This window comes from Rhinolophus hipposideros (assembly GCF_964194185.1).
Source record: "Rhinolophus hipposideros genome assembly, chromosome: 7".
In the NCBI taxonomy this organism is placed as follows: Eukaryota; Metazoa; Chordata; class Mammalia; order Chiroptera; family Rhinolophidae; genus Rhinolophus; species Rhinolophus hipposideros.
This window is the reverse complement of record NC_138053.1, coordinates 9,256,211-9,276,175: the sequence shown is the minus strand read 5'-3', so window position 1 is coordinate 9,276,175 and position 19,965 is coordinate 9,256,211. Positions and strand designations below refer to the sequence as shown.

At 52.9% G+C, this 19,965-nt stretch overlaps 1 protein-coding gene across 1 annotated transcript; it reads left to right on the top strand.

Annotated features, from left to right (window-relative positions):
* Window positions 1–395: 395 nt before the first annotated feature.
* Window positions 396–6,013, top strand: TRIM56 (tripartite motif containing 56). Its single transcript, XM_081054130.1, has 3 exons — window positions 396–463; window positions 1,357–1,433; window positions 1,544–6,013. The coding sequence occupies exon 3, from the start codon at window positions 1,545–1,547 to the stop codon at window positions 3,834–3,836; it is 2,292 nt and encodes a 763-aa protein (XP_080910256.1). The 5' UTR covers window positions 396–463; window positions 1,357–1,433; window position 1,544; the 3' UTR covers window positions 3,837–6,013.
* Window positions 6,014–19,965: the final 13,952 nt, after the last annotated feature.

Sequence of the window (19,965 nt, the reverse complement as noted above, 5' to 3'; positions counted from 1 at the left end):
AGGTCAGCAGAGGTTAGGGCATCAAGGGCCTCACCTAGCACTGGGTCTGCAGATAAACTGCAGCACTGGAAGCCAGGCCTCAGGACTGGGCTCTGAAACACAGATGATCTCTAATTTCTTCACTGAGACACATCTTCACGGGCAGTTCCCTGTTTTTGAAACAAACACACTAAAGTGACTGAGCAAGTCCTGAAGCTAAAGCTGACAGGCGACCCTGGAGCCTGCTGGAGGGGGCCGTGCTCGGCTGCCTGCGGATGGGGGCCCCCCCAGGAAGAGGTTCAGGCAGGGGTGGGGAAGAAGGCGGGGCCTGAGGCCGTGCGAGTCGGTGTCCCGGAGCTGGGACGGAAGTCGCACAAGTACAATTAGTTTCAGTTTTGTTTCTCTTTCAGGCACTGGGGAGCAGCGGCGTTCAGGCCTCGGACCCCCACTCCAGGTCTTGGAGCCCAAGGTCCGCTCAGCCCAGGTAGGGAGGGGGCCAGGGAGGGCAGCTGAAAGAAGAGCTGAACTGGAGGGAGTGGGGGGAAGGGAGAGAGGGCGGGAGGAAGAGGAAGGGAGGGGAGAGGCCGGGAGAGAGACCCGGAAGGCTGGAGGAGAGGGGAGGCTGGGCTGGAGCACCCGCCTCTTCACCCCCCAGGGCCAGAGGCTTCCCTGGGAAAGACCCCCTCCCACTCTCTGAGCTCTTCTGTCAGCCCCCACTTTCCGGAAGTTTAGGAGAAATTCCCTAAGTCCCTTCATCAAGTATTTCACAGCCACTCTGCTGGGAGCTAAGAGGATTCTCAGGTGAACGAACCTCCACAATTCAGACGTTTCATAGGTTTCTAAGTAGGAGAGTAGGGTGCTTCTTGTAGCAGGAAAGGCTGAAAGAAAAGGCCTCTAGAAGTTGAGGCAAAGGCTACAGTGACCCCACGGTTGAGCCTCAGGGAAGGAAAGGGCAGGGCAGCTACTTGGCCTCAGCCTTCCTGTTGCCTGTTCCAGAATCCATTTCAGGAATGTCAGGGCAGGAAGTGGGACCCCCACTACCCGTGATGCTACTCCCAGGGTCTAGAAAAAGACAGGTGTATGTGCCAGGGGAATTGGGGCCCCTTATGCTGCCCCAGCTGCCAGGAGTCAAGGCAGTTCTCACCTGGACCCCCTGCTGTGTCCCCCCCCCCACCCCAGCACCCTAGCCCCAGCAGGACCCCCAGGACCTATTCACACAGGGGCTCAGACCATACTTGCCACAGCCTGAACTGAGGGCATAAATCATTGCGCTATGAGCACTCTGAGGCCGGGGGCTTCTTGGTCTCGTCATTTCTTGAATCTTTTGACACATGCAAACAGCACTGACTTTTTTCACATTTGCTGAATGTACGCAAGGAGGAGGGCGGCTTGCTAGCTCAAGAGCCAGTAGCCAGAGTCCCCAGAAGACCAGAAGAAAGTTCCTGGCCACTCAGGTGAGACTCCAGACCTTGAGGAGCTTGAGGACAGTGGGGGAGGCAGGAGGGCAGGCTGAAGGCATTGTGTAAACGCCCTCTGCCCTCTGACCCTGACCTCTCCCTTGCAGCATGGTGTCCCAGGCATCCTCACCCTCCCTGCTGGAGGCCCTGAGCAGCGACTTCCTGGCCTGCAAAATCTGCCTGGAGCAGCTTCGGGCACCCAAAACCTTGCCCTGCCTGCACACCTACTGCCAGGACTGCCTGGCCCAGCTGGCTGAGGGTGGCCACCTCCGATGCCCTGAGTGCCGGGAGACCGTGCCTGTGCCGCCAGCAGGCGTGGCTGCCTTCAAGACCAACTTCTTTGTCAACGGGCTCCTGGATTTGGTGAGGGCCCGGGCCGGTGGAGACCTGCGCGCAGGCAAGCCCGCCTGTGCCCTGTGTCCCCTGATGGGGGGCACCAGTGCTGGGGGTCCAGCCACAGCCAGGTGCCTGGACTGTGCCGATGACTTGTGCCAGGCCTGTGCCGACGGGCACCGCTGCACCCGGCAGACTCACACCCACCGAGTGGTGGACCTGGTGGGCTACAGGGCAGGGTGGTACGATGAGGAGGCCCGGGAGCGCCAGGCGGCCCAGTGCCCTCAGCACCCGGGGGAGGCCTTGCGCTTCCTTTGCCAGCCCTGCTCCCAGCTGCTGTGCCGAGAGTGCCGTTTGGACCCCCACCTGGACCACCCCTGCATGCCCCTGGCTGAGGCTGTGCGTGCCCGGAGGCCAGGCCTCGAGGAGCTACTGGCAGGTGTGGATAAGAACCTGGCTGAGTTGGAGGCCGCCCGGATGGTGGAAAAGGAAGCCTTGGCCCAGCTGCGGGAGCAGGCTGCCAGGGTGGGGACACAGGTGGAGGAGGCCGCTGAGGGGGTCCTCCGGGCCCTCCTGGCCCAGAAAAAGGAGGTGCTGGGGCAGCTACGGGCCCATGTGGAGGCTGCTGAGGAGGCTGCTCGGGAAAGACTGGGGGAGCTAGAGAGCCGGGAGCAGGTGGCCAGGGCGGCTGCTGCCTTTGCCCGTCGGGTGCTCAGCTTGGGTCGTGAAGCTGAGATACTGTCGCTGGAGGGGGCCATTGCCCAGAGGCTCCGGCAGCTGCAGGATTGTCCCTGGATGCCTGGACCAGCCCCCTGCCTGCTGCCCCAGCTGGAGCTTTATCCTGGACTCCTGGATAAGAACTGCCACCTGCTGTGGCTCTCCTTTGAGAAGCAGCAGCCCCAGAAGGACAGTGGGAAAGATGGAGCTAGAAGCCAAGGAGGTAAGGAAACTGAGAACCAGAGAGAGGATGACGCCAAGACAGAAAGACAAAGTGGAGTCCAGCCCCAGAGTAAAGGTGGAGCCCAGACTCCAAAGGAGGACAGAGCCCAGATGCCCCAGGAAGATGGAGCCCAGACCCCAAAGGTGGAGAGAGCGCAGACCCCGAAAGAGGACAGAGCCCAGACGCCCCAAGAAGATGTAGAAGCCCAGACCCAAAGGGGCAGCAGATCCAATAAGAAAAGGAAGTTCAAAGGCAGGTTCAAGTCAGTTTCCCGGGAGCCCAGCCCAGCACCTGGGCCAAACTTGGAGGGCTCCGGCCTCCTCCCCAGGCCCATATTTTCCTGCAGCTTCCCCACACGGATGCCTGGAGACAAGCGGTCTCCCCGGATCACTGGGCTCTGTCCCTTTGGTCCCCGGGAGATCCTGGTGGCGGATGAGCAGAACAGGGCTCTGAAGCGCTTCTCCCTCAATGGTGACTATAAGGGCACAGTGCCAGTCCCTGAGGGCTGCTCCCCATGTAGTGTGGCTGCCCTGCAGGGCGCAGTGGCCTTCTCGGCTGGCGCGCGTCTCTATCTCATTAGCCCCGATGGTGAGGTGCAGTGGCGCCGGGCCCTGAGCCTCTCCCAGGCCAGCCATGCCGTGGCTGCCATGCCGAGCGGGGACCGGGTGGCTGTCAGCGTGTCAGGCCACGTGGAAGTGTACAACATGGAAGGCAGCCTGGCCACCAGGTTTATCCCTGGGGGCAAGGCCAACCGGGGTCTGCGGGCACTGGTGTTTCTGACCACTAGCCCTCAGGGCAATTTTGTGGGGTCCGATTGGCAGCAGAATAGCGTGGTGGTCTGTGATGGGCTGGGTCAGGTGATTGGGGAGTACGGGGGGCCGGGCCTGCACGGCTGCCAGCCAGGCTCCGTGTCTGTGGACAAGAAGGGCTACATCTTTCTGACCCTTCGCGAGGTCAACAAGGTTGTGATCTTGGACCCGAAGGGGTCACTGCTCGGAGACTTCCTGACAGCCTATCACGGCCTGGAAAAGCCCCGTGTGACCACCATAGTGGATGGCAGATACCTCGTCGTGTCCCTCAGTAACGGGACCATCCACATTTTCCGGGTCCGCTCTCCTGACAGTTAAAGGGCTGGGACGGGTGGAATTGGGTGGGATTGGGGAGGGAGTAGGTTGGGAGGAGGGAGGCAGGGCTGCCATGGGACGTGGTGGCCAAGAGCATTTTCCCAGAGGGCAAGTGTTGGCAACCTGCCAGTGCGAAGTGCCATACTGCGAATCCCTCTTTGGGTGTGCAGGGATAGGGACGGAGGGTGGTGGCATAACCACAGCTCCCAGAAGCAGAGGAAGAGGTTTGGTAACATGCTGGGAGTTAACCATGCCTTTTGTTTTTGTGGGCAATTGCCCCCCCACCCGCCTCTGCCACTGTCGTTATAGTTACGTTTCTGAGATGTATAAGCTTGTCCTGATTGAGTTCTTCAAAACCATTCCTGGTGGAGGAGCCCCGTGAGAGTCTTAGGGAGGTGGGCAGAAGTCCTCTGAGTCCCGAAGGGCTCAGGTTATGTCAGCACATGCCTTCTGGAAGATCTGAGAACCGGCTCCCCTCAGACTGGAACAGGGGCATGCCAGGTCAGAAGAGGCCTGGGAGTTTGAAACGGTAGTGAATGGCATCTTCCACCAGCTACAGCCAGGAAGTAGAGGCTTCTCTGATACTGGCGTCCCCCAGTGCAGTGCGCGATGGGCATCATAGGGGACCAAGCACAGATGCCAGCTGAGGCCAAAAGATGTTTACCTCAAAGTCCACGAAGAGCATGTGCTGCTAGAACAATGAACCTGGTAGGGTCGGGGTCTAACACACAGGGTTCTGAGGGTAAAAGAAGGGGGCCCCTGGGTCTCCCTGCCACTGCCAAGCCACGACCTATGTATGATGTAAAATCTCTTCTGTGTTATCTTTACATTTCCTGGAGACTAGTTTTAGTTTCCCCTTAGTTTTGCAGCAAACTTCCTTTAGAGAATTTTGGCCTTCATTTGGCTGAACTAAGGGGTGAAGAAATTTGTCCTTCGGTAGGCCACTACTGCTGGGAAAAACAAGCTGACCCTGGAGGCCAGGTGTGGGATTGGGGAGACAAACCAGCCAGGAAACTTGAAAGTTGGTAGTGGGGCTGGGATGGTGGAGGAGTGAAAACCAGAGGGAAGGATCTAGTCGGAGGTGAGCCACAACCACCGCTCCTTTGTGCAGGCCATGGCCGCGGTGGAACTGAGGTGGACATGTTTAGTTAGGAGCTGTCGAGAGATGACCTGAGGGAATCTTAATTAGGGATCATGGACAATGGAGCGTTCTTGGGAACCAGAAGGATTTTGGACAAGTCTAGATTGGAAAGCATAGGGTGGGAAAAAGAAAATCCTTTTCTGGGGAGGTTATTGCCTGTTTATTGAAGTGATAGGGGAAATCATCAATGTCAAGTGGACAAATACAATTATATAAAAATTTGAAAAGTATACACAGCAAAGATCTTCCTTTTAAGGAAGATTAAAAGAAAACCAGTAAGATGAGAAAACTACATACGTAGCATTGACCTGAGTAAGAGCTCAGTCTCCACATACACAGTGACCAAGAGATCTTACTTGGTCAGAGGACCAAATAGGCTGTGTGCCAGGAGGAAATGCACACAGGCCAGGACTAGTACACAAAAAGATTGGGGAAAAAAAATGTCAACCACTTGCATGTGTCAAAAATACATTTTAAAAATATGTTGTGGAGAAATAGACTCCTGGCATTATAAAATGATGCTTCCTGGACAGCAATTTGGTAATACTTGATAAGAGCCAAAAAAAAAAAAAATGATCATAAGGCTCAGTTACTCACTTTGGGAAATACATGCTGAGAAAACTAAAGAAAAACAGTATTTGCACAGACATATTTGTGGCCACCCTATAAATTAGTCATTGACTGGAAGCTGTTTGGCGATGGGGGGACAGCTGAGTAGATTGTGGTCTCTTAGGACAATGAGCTACTGCCTTCATGTATGGCAACTATGAAAACTACGAGAATATGTTAAGCAATCATAAGCGAAAGAAAGATAATTTGGAATTATGATCACATGATAGCAAGGAGGTGAAAGTATGTCTGAATCATTACCGAGTGGAAATAGGTTCAAAATGTGTAAATAGTCAGTGATTTGGGAGATTGGGTTTTTTGAGATATTTTGTGCTGTTATTCACATATGACATTTCTCCTTCAGTTATTATTGTCCATTAAGTAACATATATGCTTGAATATTTACTTTAAAAATACACCTTTATAAATGATATACAAGAATAGCTTCTGGATTTACAAATGAATGTGTCACTTAGCACAAATGAGACTGTCCTGTTAGAGGAAGGACAGGAGTCAGGGAGACAGTACCAGCTGGCTGCGACGTGGCAGGCAGGAAGGGCCATCAGAGCAGGAGCCTGTCTGGAACGCACTCTGGGAGCCTGACTAAGGAACTCACTCTGGGAAGGTTTGCAGAGGTCAGGAGGTCCCCTCAGGTGATGGGATCATTATGGAGTGTCCAGAAGGCAAGGGGTAGTCTTGTTAAGTTCACCAACTAATCCAGACTAACTGGAAACCAAGTGGTGGTTCTAAGGAACCAGCTAGTATAGGTGAGTTGCATTGGTGGGGAAGGTCTGTCTTTTTTGCAGTCCTATCTGCAGAGTTAACACAGCGATGGCTCATAGTTGGTGCTCAGTAAACGTGTATGAAATGAATTAATATCTAGAAAAGGGATGGTACAATAGTAAGACTAGAGATTTGCCACCTTGAATGCCAAGCTGTCCAAAACCTTGGCTTATAGGAAATCTCCAGTAGGGGGCACTGTGGACACAGTCCACCATATGGTTCCCAGGGGGTGGCTCTGCATCCAGTCACAACAGGAGATTTGGGTATCCAGATTATTTGTGTGGAGGGGCGTCTGGGGGATCATTTACCTTCAGGTTGGAACAGTAGTTCTACAGAGCTGTATAGGAACCATCTGCTGAGAATCTGACTGGTGAAATTGCTCCAACCACGTGGCTCACCCAGGAGGTAAAGCAGGAATAGAGACCTTCAGAAAGGAAATGTCACCTGGCTGCCAGAAGAGAACCCCACAGATCCTCAAGACGTGCAGGAGCCGCATGGCTTTCCAGGAAGCTGTAAGCATCCTGAGAAGCCGGGCATTGGAAGTTTGACAGAAATACTAAATTTTCCTCATTAAGGGGTAGAGGTGGAAAGGCAGAGAATACGGCAAAATATGAAATGGATAGGAAGTATAGCATTGAGCTAATTTAGAGGTCAAATCCCCAGCACCTTAACTGTGACCCGGGAATCCCAATCAATCCCGCAGAAAGTACCGCTCAGCACCGAGTGAAAAAGTTTTTGGTTAAACTACATTGTTAAACTGGGGAACATTGTGAAAAACACAGCATCCCCTGACCCTTACCCCGACTCCACATTGGACTATGACAATTAACTTGCTTAATCATTTCTTTTCTTGTTTGGAACTTTACAGATTATGCACGTACTGTTGAAAAGAGAATGCCGTTCGTTTGGGTAGGAGAAAGGGAATAGAAAACCTCTTTTTTCATTTTCTTTGCACCTAAAAAAGTGAATGAAGAAGCAGAGACCTGGGTTGAGTGCTGGCACTTCCACTAAATAGCTGTGTGATCTTGGTCTAGCTCCCTCACCTCTTTGTAACTCAGTTTCTACATCAGTAAAAAGGGGATAGTATCCATCATGCCCACCTCACAGGGTTGTTGTGAGGACTGGGTGAGAAGCATAGAAGTATTTTGTTTTTGGTATAAAGCTCAAATCCGAAGTATTGGTTGGGGAAAAGTTCAACTGACTTGTACTAACCTAATACTGTTCCATCAGTATAAGCTTGAATGCGATGTGATAGGCACATATTGTGAAGTAAAAGCTCAAGAATGTCTGGGTAGAGCTATTACTTGCCTCTCCTTTGGAGAAGACTGTTTTATTTTGCATTCCAGCATTATTTGAAGAAGCCATATGATAAGACACAACCGGAACTGTAGGAACAGAAGGGACCAATGGCCAGCTTGCTAAGACTCAATGCTATTTCTAAAAACCAGCTAAGAGTCAGACTGTACGAATGAAGGACTGATAACCATAGACTTTTAGAAGAAGTTCAAAATGGTGAGAGTGGCCAAATCTCTTTGAGAATTTAGAGAAAATATAATTTGGGAGGGAATAGCTCTCCTTTCACTGTAGTCTGATTATTACTGTCTATAAAGCCACGTCATATAATAAATCTACAGAGATAAAATTCCATAGAGGTAGAAGTCCAAAACAGAAATCAGAAATCTTCCAAGGAAATTGGTGAGGTTGGTGATCTGAGCTGGGTAGGGTTCGAAGGTGGAATATAAGACCCGGTCTTATAGTAAAATAAGACCGGGTCTTATATTAATTCTCACTGCAAAAGATGCATTAGAGCTGATTGTCTGGCTAGGTCTTATTTTTGGGGAAACAGGGTAAGATCAAGGTGTGCGACCATCTCTTCTTGGCAGGTCAGCTGGGAACTAGAGCTATCCCATAAATTCAGTGGGAGACTGGATAGGGACACAAAGTTCTGTTTTGGGGACGATGCAGCTTTGGACCAGCTGGGGCAGAGAGCTGCCAGAGCTCTCAAGAAGATCTTCCTGCAAGAGAAAGACCACATTCTGATACAGGCTTAGGAAGATGAGTAACTTGACTAGAGGTCGTAGAACCAGCCTACCCAACTGGTTCATGAATATAGTTTAATTTAGAAAAATAGATCTTTGAGGGACCACAGATATCTTTGGTTGGAGACGTGGAGAAGATACAGCAGGGTCAGGCTGGACCTCACCTGAAGCCCAGGTGAGGAACCCTTGGGACCAAATAGTGAAGGGCCTGTATATAGAGGCGAACAGGAAGTGGGTTTGGGAGGTTTTCGAAAGTGGCTTGACTTGTCTCCGGGGAAAGTTTGAACTGGTTGGCTTAGCAGCCAAGAGGGACAGGCTTGAAAATGGAATTGCGGCTGCAATGTCCATGGTGTCGGCCCAGCAAATTTCTCTTGTTGCAATGGGCTGAGAAATCTGTGTTGTACACTCATTCATTCCTTTGATTGTGTACTTTATATCTTCTGTTTCTTAATAAATTCTTTCAAAAAATGTGAACCTTTTCTTGGATGATTCATGGGTATGGGGGACTGTCAACACACAGGTCCAGATGGCAAAGGGAACAAGATATGGCCACCCTTGCTGTAGCTCCAAAGGTGCCAACGTGGAGTCCTTGGGGACACTGCAGGAGCAGGGTGACTGGCGCAGTCACCCTCTGTGGTCCCACCCATGTCCCAGGCCACTCCCACAGGTAGGACAGAGGGGCCCTCTGGGTAGAGATGTGTACCCTCCAGGCTAAGCCTTGGTGGGAGCCAGCAAGTGACCTGGCTCAGCAGGACTGCACACATGCACACTCAGGTGCAGTATGACTGGGGGTGTGGGGCCCACAGGGTGGCTGTGCCCATCACTGGTCTCTGGTTTCTCGTTTGGGGGAACCAAATGAACATCTGTGGATATCTAGCACGCTGCATCTGCAAGCCCACAGTGGCCTCTGGGAGGTGGCGGCTGTAGGAATAGTCTGCCTACTGGCGCAACCCACCCGCTCTGATCTGTCTCCAAAGCCCCTCCAGGAGCGCCTGCCCCTCCCGAGTGTCCTCAGCAGGAAGAGGAAAGACCTCAGGCCCTTATTTCTAAGGACCTCTGGCTCCCCATTAAAGACAGAGATCAAATAGCAGATCAATTGAGCGCCCACCTCCCTGTGCTTTTCACTCATGACTTCCAGCAGTCTCAACCCCTATAAAGTAAGAAAATTAACATTTGATAGACAAGGACACTGAAGCCTGCTGAGGTTTGCTCAGTGCAAGTAGATTTAGATTCTGACTCCAACGCTGCCCTTCTAACCAACCCATCCTGAACCCATGTCTCTGTTTCCTTGTTTGTGGATGAGAAAGTTGAAGGAAATGAGATCTGAGGTTCTGTCCTGAGCTAACAGACCAGGCCCTGGTCCCTAAACAGGTTTGGAATCCAGACACAGGAAGGGAAGCTCAGAGATACCCCCACGCACCCCACCACTGTCTCATGCTCACTGTCAGGGCTCCCCCAAGATGAAGAAGGAATGACAAGTGAGGAGAGAATGTTTCGAGAGTCTTTGTGGGGGAGCAGGAGCTGGGGATCAGAGCCCACTGCTGCTGTGGTGACAGCCTGAATAAGAATTCCACAATTCATCATCTAATGACTCAGCCTGGCTTTGGAGTGGAGCCTCTGCAAACCCCAGGGAGCATGACACAGCAGCTGAGGGGGCCCGGCACAGGAGAGTGCCATGTGAGCTGGGACTGTAGGGAGAACGGCCTGTTCCCAGCTCCAAACTCCAAGGCGGAGCGTCTGCTTTTGTGGTCAGACACACACACGGCCTCGGTTTCCTAGCCATGTGGCCAAGCCTCCTCCCTCAGACCTGGGTCTCTCCTTTGTAATCAAGAAGTCACAGCCCCAGAGGCATCAGGGCCACCTCCTTTCCCTACAGCCTTGGGGTTGCAGCAAGGTGCCACAGCCACAGACAATATCGGCCTCTCTCCCCTTCGCTGCTCTGCCAGGGTCAGGCCAGCCTTTAAATAAGGCCAGCAGAGACTATACCATAGAGGTGGGGAGAAAGGGCATGTCACAGGCTGGGCACACAACTAGACAGATTGTCACAGCGTCCCCGCTCCGCTGCTCAGTGGGTGGGGTGGGTTTGATTTTGCTCAAAGGCCAACCCAGAAAAGATCACTTCCCCCTCAGACACGCCTCCTCCCTGAGACACTAAGTTAGGGACAGCTTACCAGAAGAAAACAGTCAAAACAAGCTGCGGTGGAACAGCCCCGAGTCCCGGGAGGGGCTGGCACCGTGGGCCAATGTGCAGTGCAGGGAGCACACTGCCGCCGCTCCCACTCTCAGCAGCACTGCCCGCCCTTCTCCGAGGCCTGATCACTTTCTCAGATTATTCACACGCAGTTCTTTCCTCACCTGCAAAACCCTTTAGGACAAGAACGTCTGATTCACGTTGAGCATTCCATTATCAGGTGTTCTGTAAATATCTGTTGGTTGAAGGAACACATGAGTGGAGCTGTGCTAAAACCTAGTCACCGTTGGTCGGTCGTGTGGGGTACAGCACTGGGAGGAGTGGACAGCTCTGTCACTGGGCGCGGCTGAGGCGAGAGGGGTTTCTCCTTTTCCTTAGAAGGGACACGTAAGAGTGAAGTCACCCAAATTCTGGGGGAAAAGGTAGGAATCTCATTCATTCTGCTGTACTTTTTCTTTTTTCCATAGCACTTTAACCTTCTAACATATTATTTTATTTAATGATTTATCCTGCTTCTTGTTTGTGATTTGTCTCCTCTCCCAATATCCACCCCAGGCAGAATGCAAGCCCCAAAAGGACAGGACACTTGGCCTGTTTTGTGCACTGATATATTCTATGGCCTTAGAATAGTGCCTGGGACAAAGTACATACGTACATACACACACACACACACATACATACATACATACATAATGAATAAACGAATGAGTGAATGGATGAATGAATGAGTGAGTGAATAGTATCTATTGAGCATTTTCTTTGAGCCAGCCCCCTTTTCTACCTGCTATGTACTTTATGTGTATCATCCTAATTCGTGCCCTCAACAGGTCTAAGAAGCAGATATTACCATCATCCCTGGTTCAAAGGTGAGGAAGGTGAGGTTAGAGAGATTATGTAAGGAGAACAAGATTGCCAGGGGCTGGGCAAGTGGCTGGACGGAGGCCAGCAGCAGCCATTGCTGGCCTGGGGCCAACTCCTTACCACTCCCTAGCAAGACACAGACCATGTGGCCTTCTGGGGAAGTCACACCCCACGTCATCTTTGCTGATTGATATTTTTCTTTATCTCCCTCCCCACCGACTTCCCACATGACTCCATTACACTCCACAAAGATAACTGTCTCGAAGTACAGCTTCTCCTCAGCTGGAAAGACTTTTCTTGGAAGCCTGGGGCAGAGAAGGGGACAGAGGAGCCTGGGCCTGGCTCTCCCTGCCTGGGCCCTGCAAAGCTGGGCCAGGGCTGTGCCATTCCTGTAGCTTACTCCCTGACACCTCCCTCTCTGCCACCCTACAGACTGCGTGGAAGGTGCCGGGCTGAAGCCGGGGAAGACCAAACTCCGCACATCACTTTTCTGTAGGTTTCCTGCTGCCTGGAGCTGCCCTGCCCATCCCAAAGTAAGAGGGCTCCAAGACAATGTCCCCAGGCTGGCTCAGCAGGGCTGGGCAGGGAGAGCTAGGCCCAGGCTCCCTAACCTCCTTTTCTGTCCCCAGGCTTCCATGGTTCTCCTGCCAGGAAAAGTCTTTCTGGCTGAGGAGAAGCTGCGTTTCAGGGCAGAGATGTTTTGGAGGGATGGAATGGGGTCATGTAGGAAGCTGGCAGGAAGGGAGATAAAGAACGGTATTGACCAACAAAGATGACGTGGGGTATGGCTTCTGCAGAAGTCCTCATGTGCAGTGTCTTGCCAGGGAGGGGTGATAAGGTAATCCCAGGCCAGTGACAGCTGGTGTTGACATCTATTCAGCCACTTGCTCCTATGTGATCCCTGGAGAAAAGAATAGAGACCCAAAAACATCAGGAGCAGGGAGAAGGCTGAAGAGACACATCCATGTTCTCACACACATCCATGCTCAGGACATACAGCGCCATATGTCTTCATCATGAACTTGGGGAGGCAGCAAGGGAGGAAGGGAAGGCAGCTGGGATGTCTGAGCAACAGCTGCCACTGGGTCATCAGGGGAGGCGGAAGCTGGATTGGTGTTTGTCAGAAGAATTTGTGTCCAGATGTTGGAGAATCAGTACCACGCCTCACTTACGGGTTTCTGCCTGTGGCTAGGGCTGGGCGTCTGTGCTGGTGTTTAGTTGAGGGAAGGGGATGTATCTCTGTGATCTGTAAGTACATGGGGGTGAGGGTGGGGGTGGGGGTGGGGGTGGGGGTGCTGTCAGGGTGTTCCCAGCAAGGCATCATGCCAGCCTTCACCTCATCGAAGAATCAAGATTGGAATTTCCCTGAAGCTCATTTCCTACCATTTAATCCTCAGCCAAGGAGCACAGCTGCCAAGTCTGTCCCCACAGGGCAAATGCTCGGTGTGGGCGAGGAGCAGAACCCTCCAGGAGGGCCTCCATGCCCTGCCCACCCCTCCATCCCTTTTCCAACACAGAAGGCATATGTGCCTTCCCTCTTGGGTCCTTTCCCCCAGCCCCGCCTTCCCCAAGAAAGGGATTCAGGGTGAGGAGAGTTGTATTTAATCCCAGCTCCACTACTTGCTCACCAGATGACCTCTGCATAGGTTACTTAACCTCTCTGAACCTCGTTCCTCGTCTGTAAAATAGATTCAGGAGGATACACCACAGGGCTCCAGGGATGAATGAATGAGATAAAGAACGTAAACACATTCAGCCAGTGCCTGGCACATAGGAAAATTCAATCAACATCCACTCATTCGTTCCTCCCCCTGCCCCTGAAAAACCACGGGCTTTCTTTCCATACCTTCTGGAGACAAGACTCCTGGGAGGGCTGTTTCCATCCCAGGCACCAATCAGTGAGTCCACCATGCGGAGTATTGATCGGGCCCTGCCTTTTAAGTAACCAATGCAAACAGCAGGTATAAAACTGTCGGGGAAGACATGGCCAGCAGGAGAAGGTGCTGCTCACCTAGATGAGGTGGCTTTATTGTGGTGCTTCATCACAATTCAGCACCTGGTTCTCGGCTACACATGCACACCACGGACAAACCAGTCTCAGGAGTGACTAACGTGAACTGGCCACACACACATGGCCTACAGAACCAGAATGCCGGCTTAGTAATTTACAGAGCCACAGTCCCCAGGCACGGGGACACAACTCTCTCGGGGACCTCAGAATGTAATTATCGAATGTGGCATCAGAACAAGGCCAGAGCCTTGGATGATCTAATGGCTGGGTGACAGCCTGAGGCATCCATGCCACCTTGGGACACACCTGTTCTGGGGCCTGGCTCCTGATGTTTCCAGGGCAGGGCGCCAACTCTCCGGCATAGCACGCACTTCCTTCCAGGGGAGGTGGGTCTCCCTGGGTCCCCCCTTTATAATGAGGAGGATATTTCCTCTCACGGTAGCATTTTCCCTCAGGCAGAAGACAATGTAGTTCCTTTGTTAAAATGCAATCACAATCTTATCTGCCCCTCTGAGGTTTCACCCAGGTCTCCTTAATTGGATTTGGGATATTCACAGACAGACAGTCTCCTAGGTGATTTCCAGAGGGCTCAGATTCTCTCCGAAACCGGGTTTCCTCCTAATTAAATTCTCAGAAGGCAATGTTAACTTCAAGGTACACAGCTATCAGGCCCGAGTCCCACCCATGCGGGGCAGTAATAAGGGACACAGGAAGAAAGCATAGACCCAAACAGCTCCTACCCCTAAATGGCATACAACCGCATAGGGAAAGCAAAATGAACACGTGTGTTGCAATCGAAGAACAATCCAATGCTAAGTGGAGTGTCTGACTGTGAGTGTCTGATCATGAGAGGGTTCAAGTTCAAAGGAGAGACACCTTAGGCAGGTCTGGAGGAGTCTGGGACGACTTTGGGGCAAAGGCTGATTCTAAGCCGCTTTGGGAGGCTCTGTGGACAGCTGACTTACATAAGGAAAGTAGGGGAGGTGGCACATTCCAGGGGCAAGAGATGGAGGGGAAAACCAGAAATGCAATGGTATGGATGGAGGGGGGACAGATGTGGCCGGCCAAGAGCCTAGTTCATCTGAATGCCTTCCCAGTTCATTCTTTCACCTATGAGCTGCTCCAGTTGATCTTCTCACACATGAACTGGGCTTGTTGAGAAACTCAGGGAGCCAGAGGCATCTTCACCACTCTCCCCAAACACATATACAAACACACGTTCCTGTCCAGCAGCAGAACTAACAGTCAGCCAGACAGGAAAGCGCTGTCCGGAGCGGGGGTGGGGGCAGGGAGTCTCTGACCCAGACGAGAACGGAGAGCCCTGTGCCTTCCACCTGCTGTGCTGACCATGCCCCTGACTCAGCCTGGTGTGCTAGACACAACACCACCTCTTCCCCTCCCCTCCAAGCCCCTCGAGATTCTCATAAGGGGTAAAAGGGAGTTCCCGAGTCAGGGGCTTTCCATGTGGGCTCAGCCGCTGCCCCCATTTCCCTGAGTAAGCTACCACCACCAGCACACAAGAGCAAAATGGAGTTTGGCATGCCAGCTCCTAAAAGAATGAGGACTTGGGAAAACGTTGCCCTGAGCCCCTTCTGGGAGTTAAGTTCAGGGATCACCTGATACAGCCAAAGCAGAATAATTTCTGTTAGGGCTCGTCTAAGGCAGGAGCTCAGAATGAGAAGAGGCCCCCACATTTCCTAGACCTGAAGGCACTGCTGTCCCTTCTGCAGGAGCTAGACCTTGGAAATAAGCCAGCGGCCCCTCTGCTTTCTGAGGCTGCCCGGTCCTTTGACAGAGCGGGCCGGTGCGGGGCTAAGGACTCCGAAGGAGGGAGAGGTCTCTGCCCGCAGGGGTCCCAGGTTCCTGCTGACCTGGCACGACCCAGGCTGTCTGGGTCTGAGTCCAGACCCATGCTGTAGTGAGCTGGCAGGCCAGGCTGCACCCTGGGAAAGAAGGAGTGGGCCTGAGGGAGCCAGCTGTCGGTCCAGGCTGTGAATAACGGGGGCCTCATCTCCACCCCAGAGCTTCAGGGGCAGGAACACCCGGCACAGGGACTGACTAAGAGAGCAGGTCCAGGCGAGTGGGTGATGAGCAGGTAGGCTCCGCCAGACTCCCACACAGAGGAAATCCCTGGGCCTGCTCTTTGGTGTCCTGCATTTCCAGGCCCTTCTCCCCACACGACTTCTCCCTACATGACTCTGTTTCTCTAGGCTGACACGTCCTCCCTACCGTCCCTCACCACGCCCCTCTGCCCCATCCTAGAAGTAGGGTCCCTGAACTTTTCCCCATCTCCCCCAGGCCTCAGACACCCCTCGGCTGGATGCCTGATGTCGCGTGTCACTCAAGAGACATTTGGCAACCCTCCTTGGAACTCCTTATCGCTGCAAACCTCTGTCTTTCTCTGGAACAGGGTCCTAAGTCCCTCCAGGACCAGAGCCATTATTTCCAGTCCAAGCACCTTTGCACGCCCCACGGGCAGAAAACGCAATGAAAGCAGCTCTCCAGGAATGCATGCAGATGATAATTTTGACAATTAGCATCATTCTTCCAGGTCTGCCTTACAGGCCAGCTCACACAGGGAGCCTTCCTGAGCATTTCACCTGCAGCTCTTTCTAGGCATTTGAGGTATGTTCTGGCTCCGCCCACCCTGACGGTAAAAACAGTTCCTCCTTGCCTTCTCCACCCATCCCAGAGCCGAGCCCAAAGTCCAAGGTCAGAAGAACACCAGACAAGTGACATGAACAGGGCACAAAAACAGCTCACTGAGCAAATGGGTCAAAGAGCAGACAGGCACGTCCTCCTCCTCCACCCAGCTCCAGAGGCTGCAACTCCCTGTCAGCAGGTGACCTGGGCTCAAGGCCTTACAGAAGACTGACCAGCCTCACCTAGTCAGGTAGACTCCCAGTGTAATAGGAGAACCCTGGCCTCCAACAGCTGCCCCAAGGCAGCAGGTGACTGAAAGTTCACGTCACTTGGTCAACTAACCTCAATCCTGAGGCACTTGCAGAGCTAGTAACACTGAAACCAAACCAGTATCCCAGAATTCCGATTCGAGACTGCAAACATCAGAGGTGGGCCTGGGTCTCAGGACTTTTCAAACTCCTGCGTGAGTCTAGTGTGCACTTGGGCTGAGAACCGCGGGACCAAGGCACAGAATGTCGCAATTCTAAAGCAAGCGTGACTCATGGTTTAAAACAGTACATTGTTAAGGCCTGAGTTGGAAACTTTTCCTTGCTTAGCAGCAGATTCGACGGGAGGAAGGGGACAAGACTTGGATCAGAAGAGTTCTGAAGGAAGGCGTCAGCATGGGAAGGGGAGCAGCGGGACACATAGTGCGGGAGGGCCCTGGACCCCTCCTGGATTGCAGGGGTTAGGGGGACAGCATGCAGGGCAGCTGGAGGCACTGAAAACCAGAGTGGAGGGTGGTTGAGAGCTGGGGGCCCTGGAGCCAGCTTCTCTCGTTAGCTGAGTGGCCTTGAGCAAGAGACCCAACTCATCTGTGTGTCGGTTTCCTCATCTGTAGCATGGGGACGGTGCTACTCCCTGTCTCTCAGCCTTATGAGAATGAACTAAGATCATGCGTGTGTTACCTTCCAGGGCCTGGGGGACAGCACTGCTCCACACATCTTGGACATCGTTATTGCTGCAGTTGGGGAATGGAGCTTTACCTAAAACTCTAATGAAAAGGCAGACTCCAACACCTTAGAAACAAATGAATTTGCAGATCAAAAACTGCCTAAATTAAATTAACAGAGGCAACCACAGATCCAGACGGCCTGGCACAAGTTTTCATATACTTGGCACCCGTCCTTCCTCCAGCCTTACCAACATGGGAGGCTAGAAGGGATCCTAGGGACACTGCAGCACTGTTGGGGTGTTTCTTTCTGTCCCCTCCAAATAGAGACTTCTTCTGGACCCTGAAAGGAGACGAAACTTTCCCCTCTGGCACCCAGCACAGTGGGAGGCCCTGGCCAGGCCCCCACTCTGACCTGGTCTGACTTCGTCTTCCCTCATGGAGCTCCTGCAGGCTCCAGCTTCTGAAAAGCCTGCCCTAGAACTCGGAGTTGTCTTATTGGTTTCTGGCAGCTGACTGGCCAAGTGGGGGCTGTGGCTATCCCAGCCTCAGCATAACTGGGCTTCTTTGCCAGCGGCTCCTTTGGTTCTGTTCTTAGCCTCCCTGTGATCCTTCTGACCTTGGCCCCTTCTGATCTTTCTTCCCTCCTAGGAGCTCATCTGCCTTAGAAGGCCAGAAAGGGTGCAGGGGAGCATTTCTCCCAGGACCTAACCCCCCACCTTGCCACTGCAGCCTCCATATGTGGAAGACAGTTCACGGTGGGGTTTCCCTCGGGTTGTTTATCTGTTTGGGGCAGGAAGGCCCTTTCCCTTTGCTTGCCCCTTTACTTCTTAGAGGGTGACTCTGTCCCCTGCGCATTGTTTTCTTTCCGGTGGAATTTCTGCTCTTGAGGACTCAGTGTTCTGTGTAACTCCCCCCACTGCCGCCACTGCCATTCCTCACATCCTGGTTTCCTCCTGTCCAGACAGTACTGGCCACCAGCCAGGACTTCAATCATTCGTGGAGAGACAGGGGCGGAGGACAGCAAAGGGTAGAAGCAGGAAGTGCGAAGCGAATGCTCCTCCCTGGTCAGGGCCTTAGGGCCTCTTCTGTGGGGCCTGCAGTGTGTTCAGTGGGCCATGTGAGCTCAGGGAGCCAGCCCAAGTTGGATGCATGAGGAGGTTCCACTTGGATGGGGACAGATTTAATGGGAGGAAGGGGACAACTGTAGGCTCCTTAATCAATTTCTCCCTAGATTTGATGCAAGACCCTCCTGGTGCTAAGGAAGGCAAGAGCCCAGACAGACAAGCCAACATCGAGGCCACTCTCCAATGTGGTCACGGGGCAGGGGCTGGTGGGCAGGACTGCCCAACCTGTGCCAACTCCCCTGCCCATGGCACTTCCTGTGGGGTTGCACAAGGTGGGAAGAAGGGGCAGGTGTGGAGGGGGCAGCTCATGCCTCCCCTCTGTTGTCTTAGACCCCAGCTCACACGCCAGCTCCAGGAAAGAGCCCAAGTCTCATTCCCGGGGTGTTAAATGCACCGCAGGTGAGCCTGCCCTGCCAGCCCCAGAGCCCTTCATCGGATCTGGACTGCCTCATATCTGCCACCTCAGTTTCCCTCATCCCAACAGTCCAGCCCCCTCCCCCAGTTGCCCCTCAAGGCAGAGCCGCAATGTGAATAACAGTTACTCTTTCTGCCTGCATCAGCCTTTACTCACACGGTCCTGTTAGTTCCTGACACAGATGGGGAACACAGGAAGCCCCTCCCCAAGCAAGGGACTCAGGAGGGGGGCATGTTTTACTTCTGGGTCCTGGGAATAGCAGAGGCAGCAGGCATTGCCAACCTTGAGCGTCTGCTTTAGATCCAAATTTTAACATGGCAATAATGATTTGTTAGCATTCACAGGAACTGGTTCTCCCCTGCCTGCAGCAGACAGGGACCAGAGCCTTGGCGGCCTTCCTCGCCCCAGTGCAGGCCCTGCCCAGCCCCACCTGATGAATGACTGGGGTCACTTACCTGAGGACCTGATCAGCTAACCTTTCTCTAGCACAGGAGCCCTACTTCTACCCTAAGGAGACTACCTTAAGGGCTCAAGAGAGGACATACAAGGAAAAAAAACAAAAAACATAATTTTTCAAGTCAACAGAAACTTGCTAACCACTTTCTTTCTATGGGTACATACAGTTGGTCATTTCCTTCATGCCATCCTTTGAAATCCTAACTCTGTTAAGGCTGGGGTATCATGTTCCTCACTTTGCAGAAGAGAAAACTGAGGCTCCAGGGGCGTAAGGGAACTTAGCCAGAGTTTCCCGCTAATCCTCAGGCCACGTCTGCCTCTTTCTACAGCAAGCTTTTTATTTAGACCGGTGGTGTCTGTCTGAGGAGACTGAGGTGCTAGGAAGGTAAAATAATTTGCTCACAACCACACTTGTAACGAGCCAGGACTGTCTGGTCACAGGCATGACCATCAGAGAATCCCGTGTCGCGGGCAAACCCATCTGGCCCAGCAAGTAGGTTTGATTGAATGCTTGGCAGGAAGGGCAGGGCAGTGTTCTGTGGCGGTGGGTTTCCTAATCTGGGTGAGTTCTCTGAGATCACAAGAAGGAGGCAGCAGTAGGGACAGGGGACAAGGGCAAGGGGATCTGGGTGCTTTGAAGAAAGAAGTGGGCGTAGGAGATGAGGAAGCAGGAGGGGGCAGAGTTGGGAAATTTTTATATGTAGCCTCCAGCTTACACAGGGATAGAGGGTCTGCTTATGACAACGATTACAGTGTAAGTTCCTTGAAGATGGGACAGTGCCCGCCCTCCACACCTCTGAAGGTCCCCGCAAGCCCAGTGCAGAAGCGATCCGAAGGAGCTGTTCCAGAAACAGCTGTGTTAGAGGACGAGGGGAAGGCAGCGGTGCCCATGACCTCCCTCACCAGGTTAAGACCCTCCTGCTTC